General features: G+C 34.5%; 2 protein-coding genes across 3 annotated transcripts; one reads left to right on the top strand and one right to left on the bottom strand.

Annotated features, from left to right (window-relative positions):
* Window positions 1-272: 272 nt before the first annotated feature.
* LOC100812497 (heparan-alpha-glucosaminide N-acetyltransferase) lies at window positions 273-7,161 on the top strand. Of its 2 annotated transcripts, none has more exons than XM_003552689.4 (14): window positions 273-688; window positions 818-1,098; window positions 3,773-3,910; window positions 4,100-4,181; window positions 4,399-4,475; window positions 4,746-4,852; window positions 5,189-5,303; window positions 5,424-5,540; window positions 5,653-5,744; window positions 5,886-5,952; window positions 6,037-6,115; window positions 6,207-6,298; window positions 6,511-6,654; window positions 6,767-7,161. In XM_003552689.4, the coding sequence occupies exons 2-14, from the start codon at window positions 850-852 to the stop codon at window positions 6,791-6,793; spliced, it is 1,386 nt and encodes a 461-aa protein (XP_003552737.1). In that variant the 5' UTR covers window positions 273-688; window positions 818-849; the 3' UTR covers window positions 6,794-7,161. The 2 variants fall into 2 exon arrangements, with proteins under 2 accessions (XP_003552737.1, XP_040868172.1); XM_041012238.1 differs by having other exon boundaries at window positions 575-688; window positions 796-1,098.
* Window positions 7,162-7,937: 776 nt separating this feature from the next.
* Window positions 7,938-12,341, bottom strand: LOC102666884 (glycine--tRNA ligase, mitochondrial 1). The gene is given in 6 exon segments (XM_026126914.2): window positions 7,938-10,410; window positions 10,932-11,038; window positions 11,041-11,097; window positions 11,100-11,292; window positions 11,294-11,391; window positions 12,203-12,341. Coding segments are annotated over 6 exon segments (672 nt in total). The 3' UTR covers window positions 7,938-10,332.
* Window positions 12,342-13,741: the final 1,400 nt, after the last annotated feature.

The raw sequence follows: 13,741 nt of genomic DNA, 5'->3' as shown, positions 1-13,741 counted from the left end.
AGTGAAAACATAATCGTTAGTAGACTAATTACTGATAATTGTATCCCAAAAAAAAGAATGCTGAAAATTATTTCATTTTTTAATATAATTTTAAAATTGTTATTAGTGAGTAATTATTAGTGGTACAGTAATAGTACACAGTAGTATATATTTTTTGGGATAACGAATGACCTTGGTGTTGATGAGGAGTTAACAAGAGCGTGGTAACGTATGGGGGGGCGATCCTCAATAAATATCTATTTGAAAATAAAAATATAATCAGATTAAGAGCAATAGAAGATTCTCAATAATCTTTTTATTAGTAAATATCTATTTTGTAAGTATTTATTGTTGATTGAGTCTCGAAGGTCTTTGGTGAATTTCACTAACCTAACTCACCTAAATTTTTAGTTATAAAAAATAAAAATCTTTTCATTTATATAGATATTTTTTAAAAAGGAGTTACAAATCTTAATCGAGTAAGCTTTTTTTTAGGGGCATATATAAATATAAAATAAATAATAAATGTAGGAAAATATCAGAAACGCTTGTGTTGTGTGTGGCAGCTCCTTCTCCAAATGGCCTATAAAAGCGGGGAAGAAGGGGAAACAAGGCAAAGAACAAGTTCAAGAAACAGTAAGAGCCAAGGAGAAAAGAAAAAAAAAAAGAACTGGACTCCTTCAATTAGTGCATTGTTTCTTTTCTTCAAGTAAGAAGACTCCTTCCTTCTCTCCTTCTTTCTTTCTTTCTTTCCTCCTTACTCAGAAAGAAGGATTCACCTGATCATTATTATTATTATTTGTTTCATGTTATGAGAATATTATCTATGTATAAATAGATGGTAGCAAGAAGACATTGTTAATTTGAGAGATGGCGAGTTACGAGGCTATTAAGAACTTTGATGATGATGATGATGATGATGATGATGTGGAGATGGCACTCCCCCATAGCCAGATCTCTGAATCAAGATCTGCCACTGTTTCTTCCCCCATTGGCCAAACTACCCCGCTTCACATTCACAACATTATTGAGGAACAACGCATTATCTCCAGGCACCAACCTCAACCCAAATCTCCGCGTCTGGTTTCTCTTGATGTTTTTCGTGGTCTCACCGTCGCGGTAATCTCTCTCCTCCTCTTTCCCTTCGGTGTTTTTATTCCTTTTTTTAAATAGGAAAATAAATCATTTTATTATTTTTTTTATCACCAAATGTTAGTTTTTTTTTTTTTAACATATATAAGAGATCTAACATGGGACCTTTTTCCTCTTATCTTTTTCCTTATAACAATCCGCATAACTTATATATCGAATCATTTTCCTATCTAATAAAGGGGAAGCGTATTTTTTTTAGCTGTTATGTTTAGTAAGATTTTTTTGGTTATGCCTTTTTGTTTTTTCCGTGGGACCTTGAGTTATTTCGGTATTTTTTTTAGATTAATATTTAGCAAGAACTTAGTTTCAAGTTTTAGGAATATATTGTGTGAAAAACAAGTAACGAACCCAGGTTTTTCCTAACAAGTTTAGCATGCGTTACACCTTGTTGGATAATAGTGTCAAATGCTAAGATGCTTCCTTCCTTACAACTTTGGGAAGAGCCAAACGACGTCGTTTGAGTCTTTTCCTCATTCCTTACTTGGATTTGGACTTGGTGGGTAGTCCAAAAAAATAATTGAAGTAACGAGCGAGGTTAGGCACCGCAATTGCGCACCTCTCTCTAATGAGTTGTGACTCAACGGTGGTGCTTGTTTTTAAGTGTTTAATGGTTATTACTTGTTGGAGATTGATTGATTAGGGTGTGGGAGGTAAAGGGAGAGAGATTCCTGGAGATTTCTATGGCTTTCATTTGTGATCCCAAATTCAATTTGACTCCTGAGAGAATACGAAATGCAAAGAGTGTGCACGTGTTAAAGTAATGTTGCTTTACTTTGAAGGAAATAATAGCGTTTGGTGTTGGTTGTTTGCTTTTTTACCGTCCGTTGTTGTTTCCCTTCTCTTGTCATTCAATATAAATAGCACTGCGCCTACTTGCCTGTTCTGATCATATTCCTCAATATTCTCCCTTTTTTACTTTTAACACAAACTATTATTATCTTCCACTACTTTTTATTCTCATTTAACAAAAAAAATCTACCACAAAACTTATTTTAAATAAATATATTTATCCTTTTTTATGTAGTTATTCTCACATATTTTTGTTGCATTTGTAATTATAAAATTGTTTTTTAATCACTCACCGTTTTAAGAGACTTTGGGTGATATCTCTTCTCTTTATTCTTCTGGAGAGCCGTCCATTTAAACAGCATTACGGCTACTTACCTTTTCGATAAATTTATCTAACAAAATAATGTGATATATAATGTGTTAAGCAGTTTTACTTTGGCAGTCACAAATTAAGTCAACAAATTTATCATATACAAATATATTATAATAATGTGTTATGATGGAATAATTGTGTTAAAACTTGTTAAACTGTCAGCCATACTTCTTTTTCTCTTTTTTTAAATCATGACATGCCTATTTGTTCTTTACTTCACCTGTCTATTCACTTTCATCATTATTCTTGTACTTATTATCGTGTATTAATTAATTTTTTAATTAAGTTTTTAATGAATAATACAGTATGTTTTTAGTTTCATCTGTTTTCCCCCGCGAAGTGCTTTCATAGTAGTTTTTGCAATTATTGATTTGAGAAATAAATTGTATACCCCAGCTCCCAAGCGATGAAGTACTTTGGTGTCTTGTAGTGGCCTCTTATTATTAGGCCAATCTTAATTGATTACCAAATGAAAATAAAAATATTACTAAAAAAGGGCACACTTGCGCTTCTTTTCTTTTAGTTAATAAGAATTGACTAAAATCACAATGGGATAAAATATATTATCACTCATATGATGATAATAGTTGTTGAGTTTTTTGGCCAATCTTAAAACCGTTTGACAGTAAACGTCAGTTTTTGCAAATATAAGTTTCTGATTCGATCTCTGTTTCACCTCTTTTCACGCATGACATGATTTGTTAGTTATCTTTCATTCAGCAACAAGGCCACAGAAATAAGTATTCTATATGGATTAGGTTAATAAGAAATTGCCTAATGTTGAAGTTTATTAATTTATTAATTAATACAAGGTTACTAATGCATCGCATCGTAAAAGAGTGGTGTTGGTGGCATAACGTGCAGTCGGTTGGATGTAATGCCGACTGGTCACCACTTTGTCTTTACTTTTGTATTACTTTATGAATTGGAGATGACAAAGAAACGCAATGCTTGCCATTCGCTTTAGAAAACGGCATCATGCACACTCGATCATTTTAACACGTTAGAAGTAACATGCATATCCTATGTTGTTGCCAAATATGCATCATTCAATAACAAGTCTATTATGATTATTAAATGAATGAATTTTATGCAACTTATGACATTTGTAAAGTCATTATTTCCTATATGGAATTCTTTTAGACTTCAGACCTTGTTTGGTGCACCTAACAAAATTGGACTGAGTAGGATAAGCTGTCTTATTTAGCCATGTTGTGTAAGTTATGCTATTTGCTGGTATGCATGACCAAAGCACTGGATCTTTGATGAAGATGAAGGTAAAATTGCAATGACCTAAAAGGATAATAAGATTAATCTAAGGATTCAATAATCTCTCCTTATTAAACAAATGGGACTCCCGCTAAACCTTTGATATTTCATTTTTAGGCAAAATGGAATGTGTGTATCACAAACCCAGGATCTTTGATTTCCTTTTCATTTTATTGCATTTTCTTACTGAATTTGTCAATGTTGGTGTAGCTGATGATACTTGTTGATGATGCTGGCGGACTCATTCCTGCGCTCAACCATTCCCCATGGAATGGTTTAACACTAGCTGATTATGTCATGCCATTTTTCCTATTTATTGTTGGTGTTTCGCTTGCACTCTCATACAAGGTATTTTCAATTGAATCTGTTGTATAAATTAACAAAGTATAGCCAAAACCAAGTGTGATAATGTTGCTTAGTAATGCAATTTCTTGCAATCTAGATTGTTTTATATTATTTTTAAGTAGAACCAGAATTTGTTGTGGAACTTTCATGATAAATGGTCCATTTAACCTAAGTACTCCTTTTCTTCGACAGAAACTGTCTTGTGGAGTTGATGCATCTAGAAAAGCAAGTTTACGGGCTCTAAAACTTCTTGCGTTAGGCCTTTTCCTTCAAGGTGGTCAACTGAACCTTTGGCTTTGCTTGTGGCAAGTTCTTGGCTAAATTTTAAACTTTGTTAGCATCTGTTCCTTTTAATGAATGTTGAGCCGAAAGTATTAAATGTTTAAAACAGTATAGTGTTTATAATTTATAACAATGTGTATGTTAGATGCTGAGAACTTGCATTTTGTTATACATTTCTCTGGCAAATGTCTAAAATTTTCCTTCTACAGGAGGTTATTTCCATCGCGTGAATGATCTGACATTTGGAGTGGATATAAAACAGATAAGATGGATGGGAATACTACAGGTATGCTTTCTTCGGCAGGGTTTTCTTTGCCTCTCCTTGTGACTAGTTGTAAAGGAGAAGCATCAACTTTTGTGCCTTCACAAGAATTTTTCTGAACACAAGTTTAACCATCTAATTCCTTGCCCAATTAAGTTTTTCTTTTTAGGCTATGGTAATTTTTACATTTGTCCAACTGACCAATTAGTTGAATATAATCATAAAATTCTCTGTTTGTCTATATTCTTTCCTGTATATTAATTATTGTTCCCTATTTTCTTCATTGAATGGCAGAGAATTGCAGTAGCATATTTGGTTGTCGCACTGTGTGAAATTTGGCTCAAGAGTGATGATACTGTTAATTCAGGACCATCCCTATTAAGGAAGTATCGATACCAGTGGTAAGCTTAATTTTCCTCTTTTACTTTCTTACTTAACATTTGATAAAGCTACAACAGTACAACTTTTTTTTAACCTGGAAGCATACACTAGCATGTATCTCAATTCTTTTTAATTTTATTTATTTTTGTGCATGGCATGACAGTTTATTTGCAATGTCCATATCTCTTTTAATTAAGAATATTCTGTTGGTAATGCAATTCTAGTGTTCATGATTAGTCCTAATAATGCTGCTTTTCAATTGAATGTGTATCTCAAATCATGGTTTTTTTAGTGGGATTTTTCTTTGTTTATACCCCACCATGACGATGCCTTGTTCATCTGTTTGACTGTAACAGGGCTGTGGCTTTGATTCTTTCTTTCCTTTATCTTTGCTTGCTATATGGATTGTACGTTCCAGATTGGGTGTATCAAATTCAAACAGAACCTTCTGCAGAGCCAAAGACATTTTCAGTGAGTGTTGATATCTTCTGTTTTTTCCTCATTGTTTGTTGGTTTGAGGTTACATTGGAATATATAACTTCTGGTATTGGTTTAGAACGGGATTTATGTTTATATTTATATAATTGCTAGGTTAAATGTGGAGTAAGGGGTAACACTGGTCCAGCCTGCAATGTGGTTGGAATGATTGATCGAATGATATTGGGTATACAACACCTGTACAAGAGACCAATATATGCGCGGATGCCTGTATGATCCTCTCTTAAGATTTGCTTATCCAATATGATAGATAGTTCTTGTTGCTTTTCATTTTTTTACAAATACGTTAGCTTTTTTCTTTTCCTTTTATCATCATCAATAGGAATGCAGTATTAATTCTCCCAACTATGGACCATTACCTCCTGATGCTCCTGCTTGGTGTCAGGCCCCTTTTGATCCTGAAGGACTCCTAAGGTGAGCTCACTTTGTCACTCTCAAATCTCAATGAGAGGGTAAAGAGGAAAAACAATGACCAATACTTGAATATGAAATTTATTTCGCAAAAACGAGTGCTTTTCCTTGTCCCTAATTTTGTGTTGCATTGTGGATTTATAGTTCAGTGATGGCTATTGTCACCTGCTTGATTGGGTTGCACTATGGACATATTATTGTCCATTTTAAGGTAATACTTTGTCACTCTTTTTTTTTTTTTTTTTTCCTGTTTTGCTTGTAAGTTACTCACTTATTTCCTTGTTGCTGCATGCAGGACCACAGAGTGAGAATCATATACTGGATGATCCCAACCTCTTGTCTTTTAGTTTTTGGCCTTGCGTTGGACTTATTTGGTATGCATTCTTTTTAACTGTTTCTTGCACAGGACCATTGTTCCACTGGCATTTATATTGTTTGTAGATATTGACATGGTTCTTCTTGTAGGAATGCATATAAATAAGGTTCTCTACTCGCTCAGTTACACATGTGTCACTGCTGGTGCTGCAGGCGTCCTCTTTGTCGGAATATACTTGATGGTTAGATTTTAATTTCTCCCTTTTAGAAGAGCTTTCTAACTATATAGACAAAAAGTTATTGCTCTATGTACTGGTATCGACTTAAATGTTACATGATTTCCTTCTTTTGATAATTATACAATTTTTAGTTCTCATGAAATTTACTTCAGCATAGCATCATTCTTTAATCATCTTCTTGATACATTCTTAAGTGTTTTTTCCCCTCTTTGCAGGTTGATGTCTGTGGATGTCGTCGCATGACTTTGGTTATGGAATGGATGGGCATGCATGCATTAATGATTTATATCCTTGCTGCTTGCAATGTTTTCCCAATTTTCCTTCAAGGATTTTATTGGGGAAGTCCTCACAATAACATTGTAATTTCTTTGTCCCTCTCCTACTTTGATATCATAATTTTCTATTATGACTTTGAAAGATTATATTCTCCACATGCTGATAATGTAATCTGATTGCAATTTCCTATCACAGCTCAAGTTAATTGGAGTTGGCACTTGAAGAAAGGCACATAAACATGCTATTGGATAAAAGATTATATGCAGTAAGACTGTGAACATGTTTTACTGTAAAAGAAATGGCTACCCGAGTTTTTGGAGCTAATCTTTTGATCAAGAACAAGAACGGGTGTAGCATATTCTTCTAATCTCTTGATGACGTCACCTGCATGGATGATGGATATAGTTTAGAGTTCACTACATCTCTTGATGGCATTACCTTTTCTATATATGGAGCAGCGTTTGTTTATAATAGCACCACTGCGATATAATTTGTACTTTTACTTTATATCCTTGAAATGATAGATTTCAAGAGAGTAAGCATCATTGGACACGATACGATATTAATGTAAAATTTAGTTTTATATTTTATTTATTGTTACTATTAGCCTAGAAATGTCAATTTCTTCTGCATGAGCTGGTTCTCTATTATTGGATCTAGTAAAACTTTGTTTAATCATGCCAATGCTTGCGTCCCTCTATGTGTAACCGGGACAACTTAAAAGTTATAATCGAATACCCCTCTGACATAATTTTGAATTGTTACACTTGTGCTCTTCTATTTTATTTTTCACTAACATAATACCCCACTAAATACTCATTTCAGATAGTGACAAGGTCCTTTATACACAAAAGATTTCGTGGGACCCATTCCACTCCAAAAAATAAAGCAAATATGAAAATGCGAAAGATATCGACCAAAAAAATGCTAAAGATAAAGTGTCATAAAGCAAAACGGTATTGGGTCTTATCTTTTTGCCACCCTTGAAGTGAGAAGCCAATCATTTTGGGCTACCACTATCTGGATGCAAAAATTTAAGTTCGCGATAAATGCTTTGGGCTTTCTTGTGGTTGAAAAGTGTTTTAAGTGGTTGGCCAATATGACTCTAATTCCATTTCAAACGAAAGAACACAAGGATGTCAATACCACATTACCACCGCCATTTAAAAGAATTTTTTAAGAAAAAAATTAATTAAATCAGTATTGTTAAATTTTATAATAATTACTTTGAAAAATTAAATTTTTAATTGATTGATACTAAATCTATGTATTGACAAATGAAAATTAAGAGCATCTTTGGAATTTTCTCTTCGAATATTAACCATAAATAACAACATAATGCACTGCACATCATCGGAAAGAAACTTTGTGGAGCCACTTATGAGTCAATTCAGTAGCAATTCAATTCACTCAAGTTCATTTTGCTTACCCCTAGAGGCAAGTATTCCACAAAATTTATTTATTGACATGCTAAGGCCCTTATAAAACCTGGACAAATAACGTAAGTATAGTGAGAGTTGGAGGTTTTGAAGTGGCAAGATATGAAATCACTACTAACCTTGGAGTTCTATTAATGTTGAGATGAAATCACTTGCTTGTGCCCAACCTAATAGAGCAATTTCAGTAACCCAAACTAAACATCTTTTCTAGGTTAAGCCACGTTAGCCTAAAATCCACAGCATAAAAGACAACATTTCTAAGTAATCTTCGGATTCCCCCTGATATCAGCTGGGATAGGCAGTAAGACCCAACCCCATGAGAAAACCTGGAGAAGCAATTGCCAAACCAGAAATTTCTCAAAGTAACATATCTATGACTACAAACAGCAGCATATGTTGCACATAAGAAATTGGTATCTACTAGTTGACAATTAGTAATATCCATGTAGTTTGATTCACTGCTAAAAAAACAACACAAAATTTTGCAACAGAAAACTATGATGGATCAACCTAGATGGTGACTATTAAAACTCAATCATCTGCAGATGCAGATGTAGAGGAATGATGAGGAGAAGTTGACCACACATCTTCCCATGTCCTCTGGCCTTCAGTCACCTCCCTAACAACAGAGGCAGCTTTATCCACATCAACACGCACTTGACCCTTGCTGTCCCTCTCCCGAATAGTCACTGATGATGTTGAATCTACAGTGATAGCAAAGGGCACGTCAAGTTCATCTGTTCTTGCATACCGTTTTCCTATTGATGTACCTATTTAACATTTTCAAAAGATATTAACAAAAGTTAATAAAAACAAGAAATATATACACCATAAGTATTTGGGTATTATCACAACAAAAATCGTTTGAGTTCAATCGCTTTAGTTAGTTTTATCAAGAAAAAAACACTTGAACACACAAGAGCCAAAAGACCAAACTTGCACCTAGCCTAAAACAAAGCCTACTTCGTAGAAGAAAAAAAAGGTGCCCCTAGACCAGAACCAGATCAACCCAAGATGTAATTTTAAAAGAATATTGTTCTTGCCAAGGCATTTAGTTTCAACGATTTATATGGTGAGTATTCCCACACACCACAGCCCTTGACAATTATCCGATAGAGATCAATGCTCAAGGAGTACAAAGTGTGAGCTTGAACCAACCATAGGCATACTATCAATAGTAGCGTTGACATTATCCCATGAACGAGGAGGTCTCTTCAGTTTTCAAATTATTTACTTTTGAGGAGAAGCATAACTAATAAACAGTTTTAAAAACCAAAAGATTATTGAATAACACATACAGTACAGTCTTCAAGAAGAAGAACCTCAGTTCCTCAACCCCAAAGGTATGTATATTTCTAATTTGGGAAAAGAAATTGTTGAACAACACATAATTTGCCAGCTTTTTTATGTAATTTTGGGTGTGTCCTTGGTCATTGATCAATATTTGTCGAGTAGGTTGTTACCTTAACAGACCATGAAGAGAAATTCAGCAGATTTAATCCACTAAATAGTGTTCTCTCTCTCAGTTTTGTTATTCCTTTCATTTGCATGAAGGATCTCTAATTTTCCTAGGTTCCAAATTCCACAAAATTTTTCACTTCTCCTTAAACAATTTTTTTACAGGTATTTATGCTATCATTAAGTGTAAACTGTAATCCAATAAATTTTAATTAACATTATCTGTAGGTATATTTTACATATTAAAGAGAACTTATATTTTATCCACATAGTTGAAGTGTCAATCTTGTGCGAAATTCCAGCAGCAGTCAATGACTTGGAAGTGAGTTTCGCAACCTCTTCATACTTCTGATTCTGAACCAGCGGGAAAACTGTACATTTGATAGGAGCTACAAGTGAAGAGAAGCGAAATACATTTAACTGTTGATCCCCAGCTTTACTTTGCCTCGTGTAGAATGTGTGCTCAAAGAGGCAATAAATTATCCTTCCAATTCCAAATGATGATTCAATCACAGACCGTGTAAAAACTCGCTCGTGCTCTATATTTTTCTTCTTTTGAATGGTCACCATATTCTTCTTAATAGTCACAACTTTCCCAAGTGTACACACTTGAAACTCCACCTCCCCTTCATTTCCAAAGCTTCTTTCTCAGGCATTTCCCGCCAGAGAAGATAACACCATGAGAAGAGTTACCTCATGTGCTTCAACCACCATCCTCGGATTCCCCTTGAATGCCAGACCCAGCTCTTTCTTTACAGGAGTTATAACCAAATCAATCAATGATGTCCAAAGATTTTTTAGGGTTGTGTAGGAAGTTGAAGGGACCAGTCATGTACATCCATAAATAAATCAACTCCTTTAACATTATACACTACACAGTACCTCCACTTCCTTAGGTTCTGAAAATTTTTCACGAGCCACTTGTAGAACACCACTTTTATCCTGCGATATCAGATAAGGCATTATGGGAACGCTGAAATTCTCACATTATAAGATTAGAATTTCCTTACTTGTTTTAATACTACATAATACATTTTACCCCATCAAAGTATAGTGATTACTAAACTTCAATATATTAAGTGAAAGTATTACTTTTAGTCAAACCAAATGCCAGTTAAACTCCACACACTTAAACCAAACTTAGAAATGGTTTAAGTGAAAATGAAACAAGTTCCATGGGAGGTTAATTATAAAGAAAAACTTCATTTTTGTAATGCTAAGGCCAATATTTGTGCTTGTGCACATGCCAAGATGTCAAGGAGGATGGTAGGTTGAGAAAAGACTATCATCAAAGAGGTAAATGTATTTTAGGCTACTAAACAAAAGCCAACTGAATTATAGCAACAGAAAGTATTCAGACCAAGTCTACTTATTCCTGATGTAAGGAAAGCATTGAGAATTACACTAACCACCCCAACAATTCATCAAAGAAGTCATTATTTAGAGTTAAACAGAGTGGTTACCGAGTGAGCACGCAAATCGTATGCAGATCTGTCAGCAATGCCAACACACTCAATCCAACCAAAGGAGCACTCAATCTCTGCATCCCAACAGTCAGCAGCATAGTGACCATCTCATTAGCAAGATGTTGCCTAAACCTCAGTCGGTACTTGTCTATACAAAGACATGATACATTCTCCCAATGAAATAACCAAGAGTCTCATTATTCACAATTCCCCGATCAAAACATGCCATGAAAGCACAAAGAATAAGAAAACAAAATCTCAAACTTGAATCCAAACCAACCTTGGAAACAGCATCACGAAGAGGAATCCTCTTGGCAGACTGACCCGACATTTGCTCCTCCCTCCGGAACATCAACCCTCGGGAACATTAAGAACTTCAAGTCAGCAACTTGATGGTACTTGGGATGAGACTTATCTTGAGGGTCAACAAAGTGCTCACTCTCCGCCAATGTGAACTCTCACACTCTCAAGAAGACCTTGCCGTGGAGATATCTAAACAGACAAACATAACCAAATCAAACCCAATTCATTTCTCAAATAAAAGCAAATTACACTCACAACCTTAAGGTTTTTTCGATTTACATACAATATCACTCTTTTTTTATTCCTACACTAGCCCCTTAATGTTTGAGAACATGAAACCTCATGTATATTACATTAACTAACCCCTTGATGTTTGAAAACATTACATTAACATTCCTTATAAGATTACCTTGATAGTTGAAGGGAGAAGAAGAGAGAGAGATCGTGGGCTTGAATTCCTCCCACTAACAAAAATTAACAATCTAACAATTAGTATTCGCAGAGAAAAAACATCAAGATCCCTTTGAAGGGTTGTTGTAAACATTAAACAAGGAGGACTATATGTAAATTAAAAAAAAAATCTCAAGGGGTGTTTATGTATTTTTTTCTAAAAATTATCATATGATTAAAAATGTTTGACTTTTGTAATAATTACTTTAAAGATTATGCAATGATATAGATGAAGATAATGCAATCACAAAGACTACAACAATAATTATCTTAAGAGTGTGTCTGGATGACAAAATTTAAAATTCTGAGAAATTTAAAATTCTAAGAATTTCAAATACTTTAATTGAAATTCTTTTATTTTCAAAATTTTGTATTTGGATAAAAAAAATTAAAATTGTGAGGGTGAAAGAAAATGAATGCAAAGAGAAGAGAAGATATGGTTGGTATGCTTTCAAACGATAGCGTACACCAACCATACCCAACAACAACATTCAGTTAACGACACAAGGCATGACCTAGGTCCTCCGTGTCGGCGAGCACCTCCACCGTAGTGACAGCTGCTCCCCTGACGGGTGCAGTTCTACGTGTCCCCCTACGCTCGCACAGATCAACGTTCCACAAGCTCAGACGATGTTTCTTGAAGAAGAGGATCATCAGCATGAGGGAAGAGTCGCGAATTCGAGAATGAGATTTTGAAAACTTTTAGGTGGAAGAGAGAATAAAAGTTATAAAAGAAATACATAAACGTGAAAGTTCTTCTATCAAGAATTTTAATTTTTTACCTAAGGAAATTAAAAATCTATATTTTTAATTGTTTAAGATTCTGTTTTAAAATTACAAAAATTTAAATTCTTCATAAAAAACATCTAAACAATGAATCTTAGATTAAAGAAATTTAAATTTTCTAATAAATTACTTTCCTCAGTTAAAATTCTTTATCAAAACACATTCTAGAAGTCATGCAGATTTTTGATTGGTTAACTTGTAGTTTTACACTCACAATGCATACAGATTAATTAAACACTACACTTAGCTATTTCCGATTGATGGATAGCTTAATATAGAATGTATGAACAACTGATCTCATTCCTAAACGCCTGTCCAATCTGTGCAGCAGCAAAAGGAAGCTTGTTAGCATTGTAATAATACAAATCCTTGAAATTGACTAAAATGCCCTGCGCAGTCTGAGGCTTCATGAAGCCAGGGACCGATGGAGGTCTGAAACACCAAATTAAAAGGGTAGGGATCAGAAAGCTCATTTTTAGTCTCAGGAGAAACAATCCCATACTCCTTAATCCTGGCACCAAGCTCTTCAGCAGAGAAATCATCCAACGTGGCGCCGGAAAGAGACCATCGTAGAAGAAGACAGGGAGAGTGGAATTGAAAGACAAGTGAAGATGAAGATAAATGCTTAGCCTTTCTTTCTCTGCACGTAATTTGGAAGCCGAAGACTATCGCAGCAACGTTTATTTTGGGTTCAAGTTGGATATGACGTCCTTTTCAAAGTCTGTGCGTAATAAATAGTATGAAATAAAATTGTTAAATACTGTACTAATCAATTCTAGTTTATTCTACTTTTCAGATGTCAATAACGTACTAAGATTCATTTGAATATACAGCAAGGTAATTGAATATGTTATAAGACGTTGGCTACGCTGGGAAAGTAGCATAGGTCTCCCACCGTGCACAAGTTTTTCAGCACCGTTGGATCTGTCATTTTAAATTGATGGTTAAAGATTCATTTCATGTTTTTTTTTTCTTTTCCTATGTACCCTCAAACTCATCTTTCTCCTTTTATCCATTGTAGCAGACCACCTGCGAGCCGGCAGCAACATTTTGTTCGCAACCAAACGCAAACTAATGGTACTGATTGATGCATCCCAGGCAAGTGAAACAATGGAGTTGTTAGTCTAGATTTCGTTTGAACACAGCTTATGGCTTCCGTTTGATTAAAAAACAAATGAAACGGAGATGGTGATTGTGAGTGGAGCTTAAACTACAAAGAGGTAACCACAGAAAAACAAGAGGGTAGTTAAATCAAGAAAAAGAAAAAG

Source organism: Glycine max, chromosome 18, assembly GCF_000004515.6.
Source record: "Glycine max cultivar Williams 82 chromosome 18, Glycine_max_v4.0, whole genome shotgun sequence".
NCBI lineage: Eukaryota > Viridiplantae > Streptophyta > Magnoliopsida > Fabales > Fabaceae > Glycine > Glycine max.
This window is presented reverse-complemented; position numbering and strand designations above follow the sequence as displayed.

What these genes read in the sequence shown, in the direction of transcription:
- LOC100812497 (XM_003552689.4), top strand. Translation starts at nt 850, where the DNA reads ATGGCGAGTTACGAGGCTATTAAGAACTTTGATGATGATGATGATGAT. An exon ending in AGGAAGTATCGATACCAGTG is followed by an intron (nt 4,853 to 5,188) that starts GTAAGCTTAATT and finishes TGACTGTAACAG; the next exon opens with GGCTGTGGCTTTGATTCTTT. An exon ending in CAATATATGCGCGGATGCCT is followed by an intron (nt 5,541 to 5,652) that starts GTATGATCCTCT and finishes CATCATCAATAG; the next exon opens with GAATGCAGTATTAATTCTCC.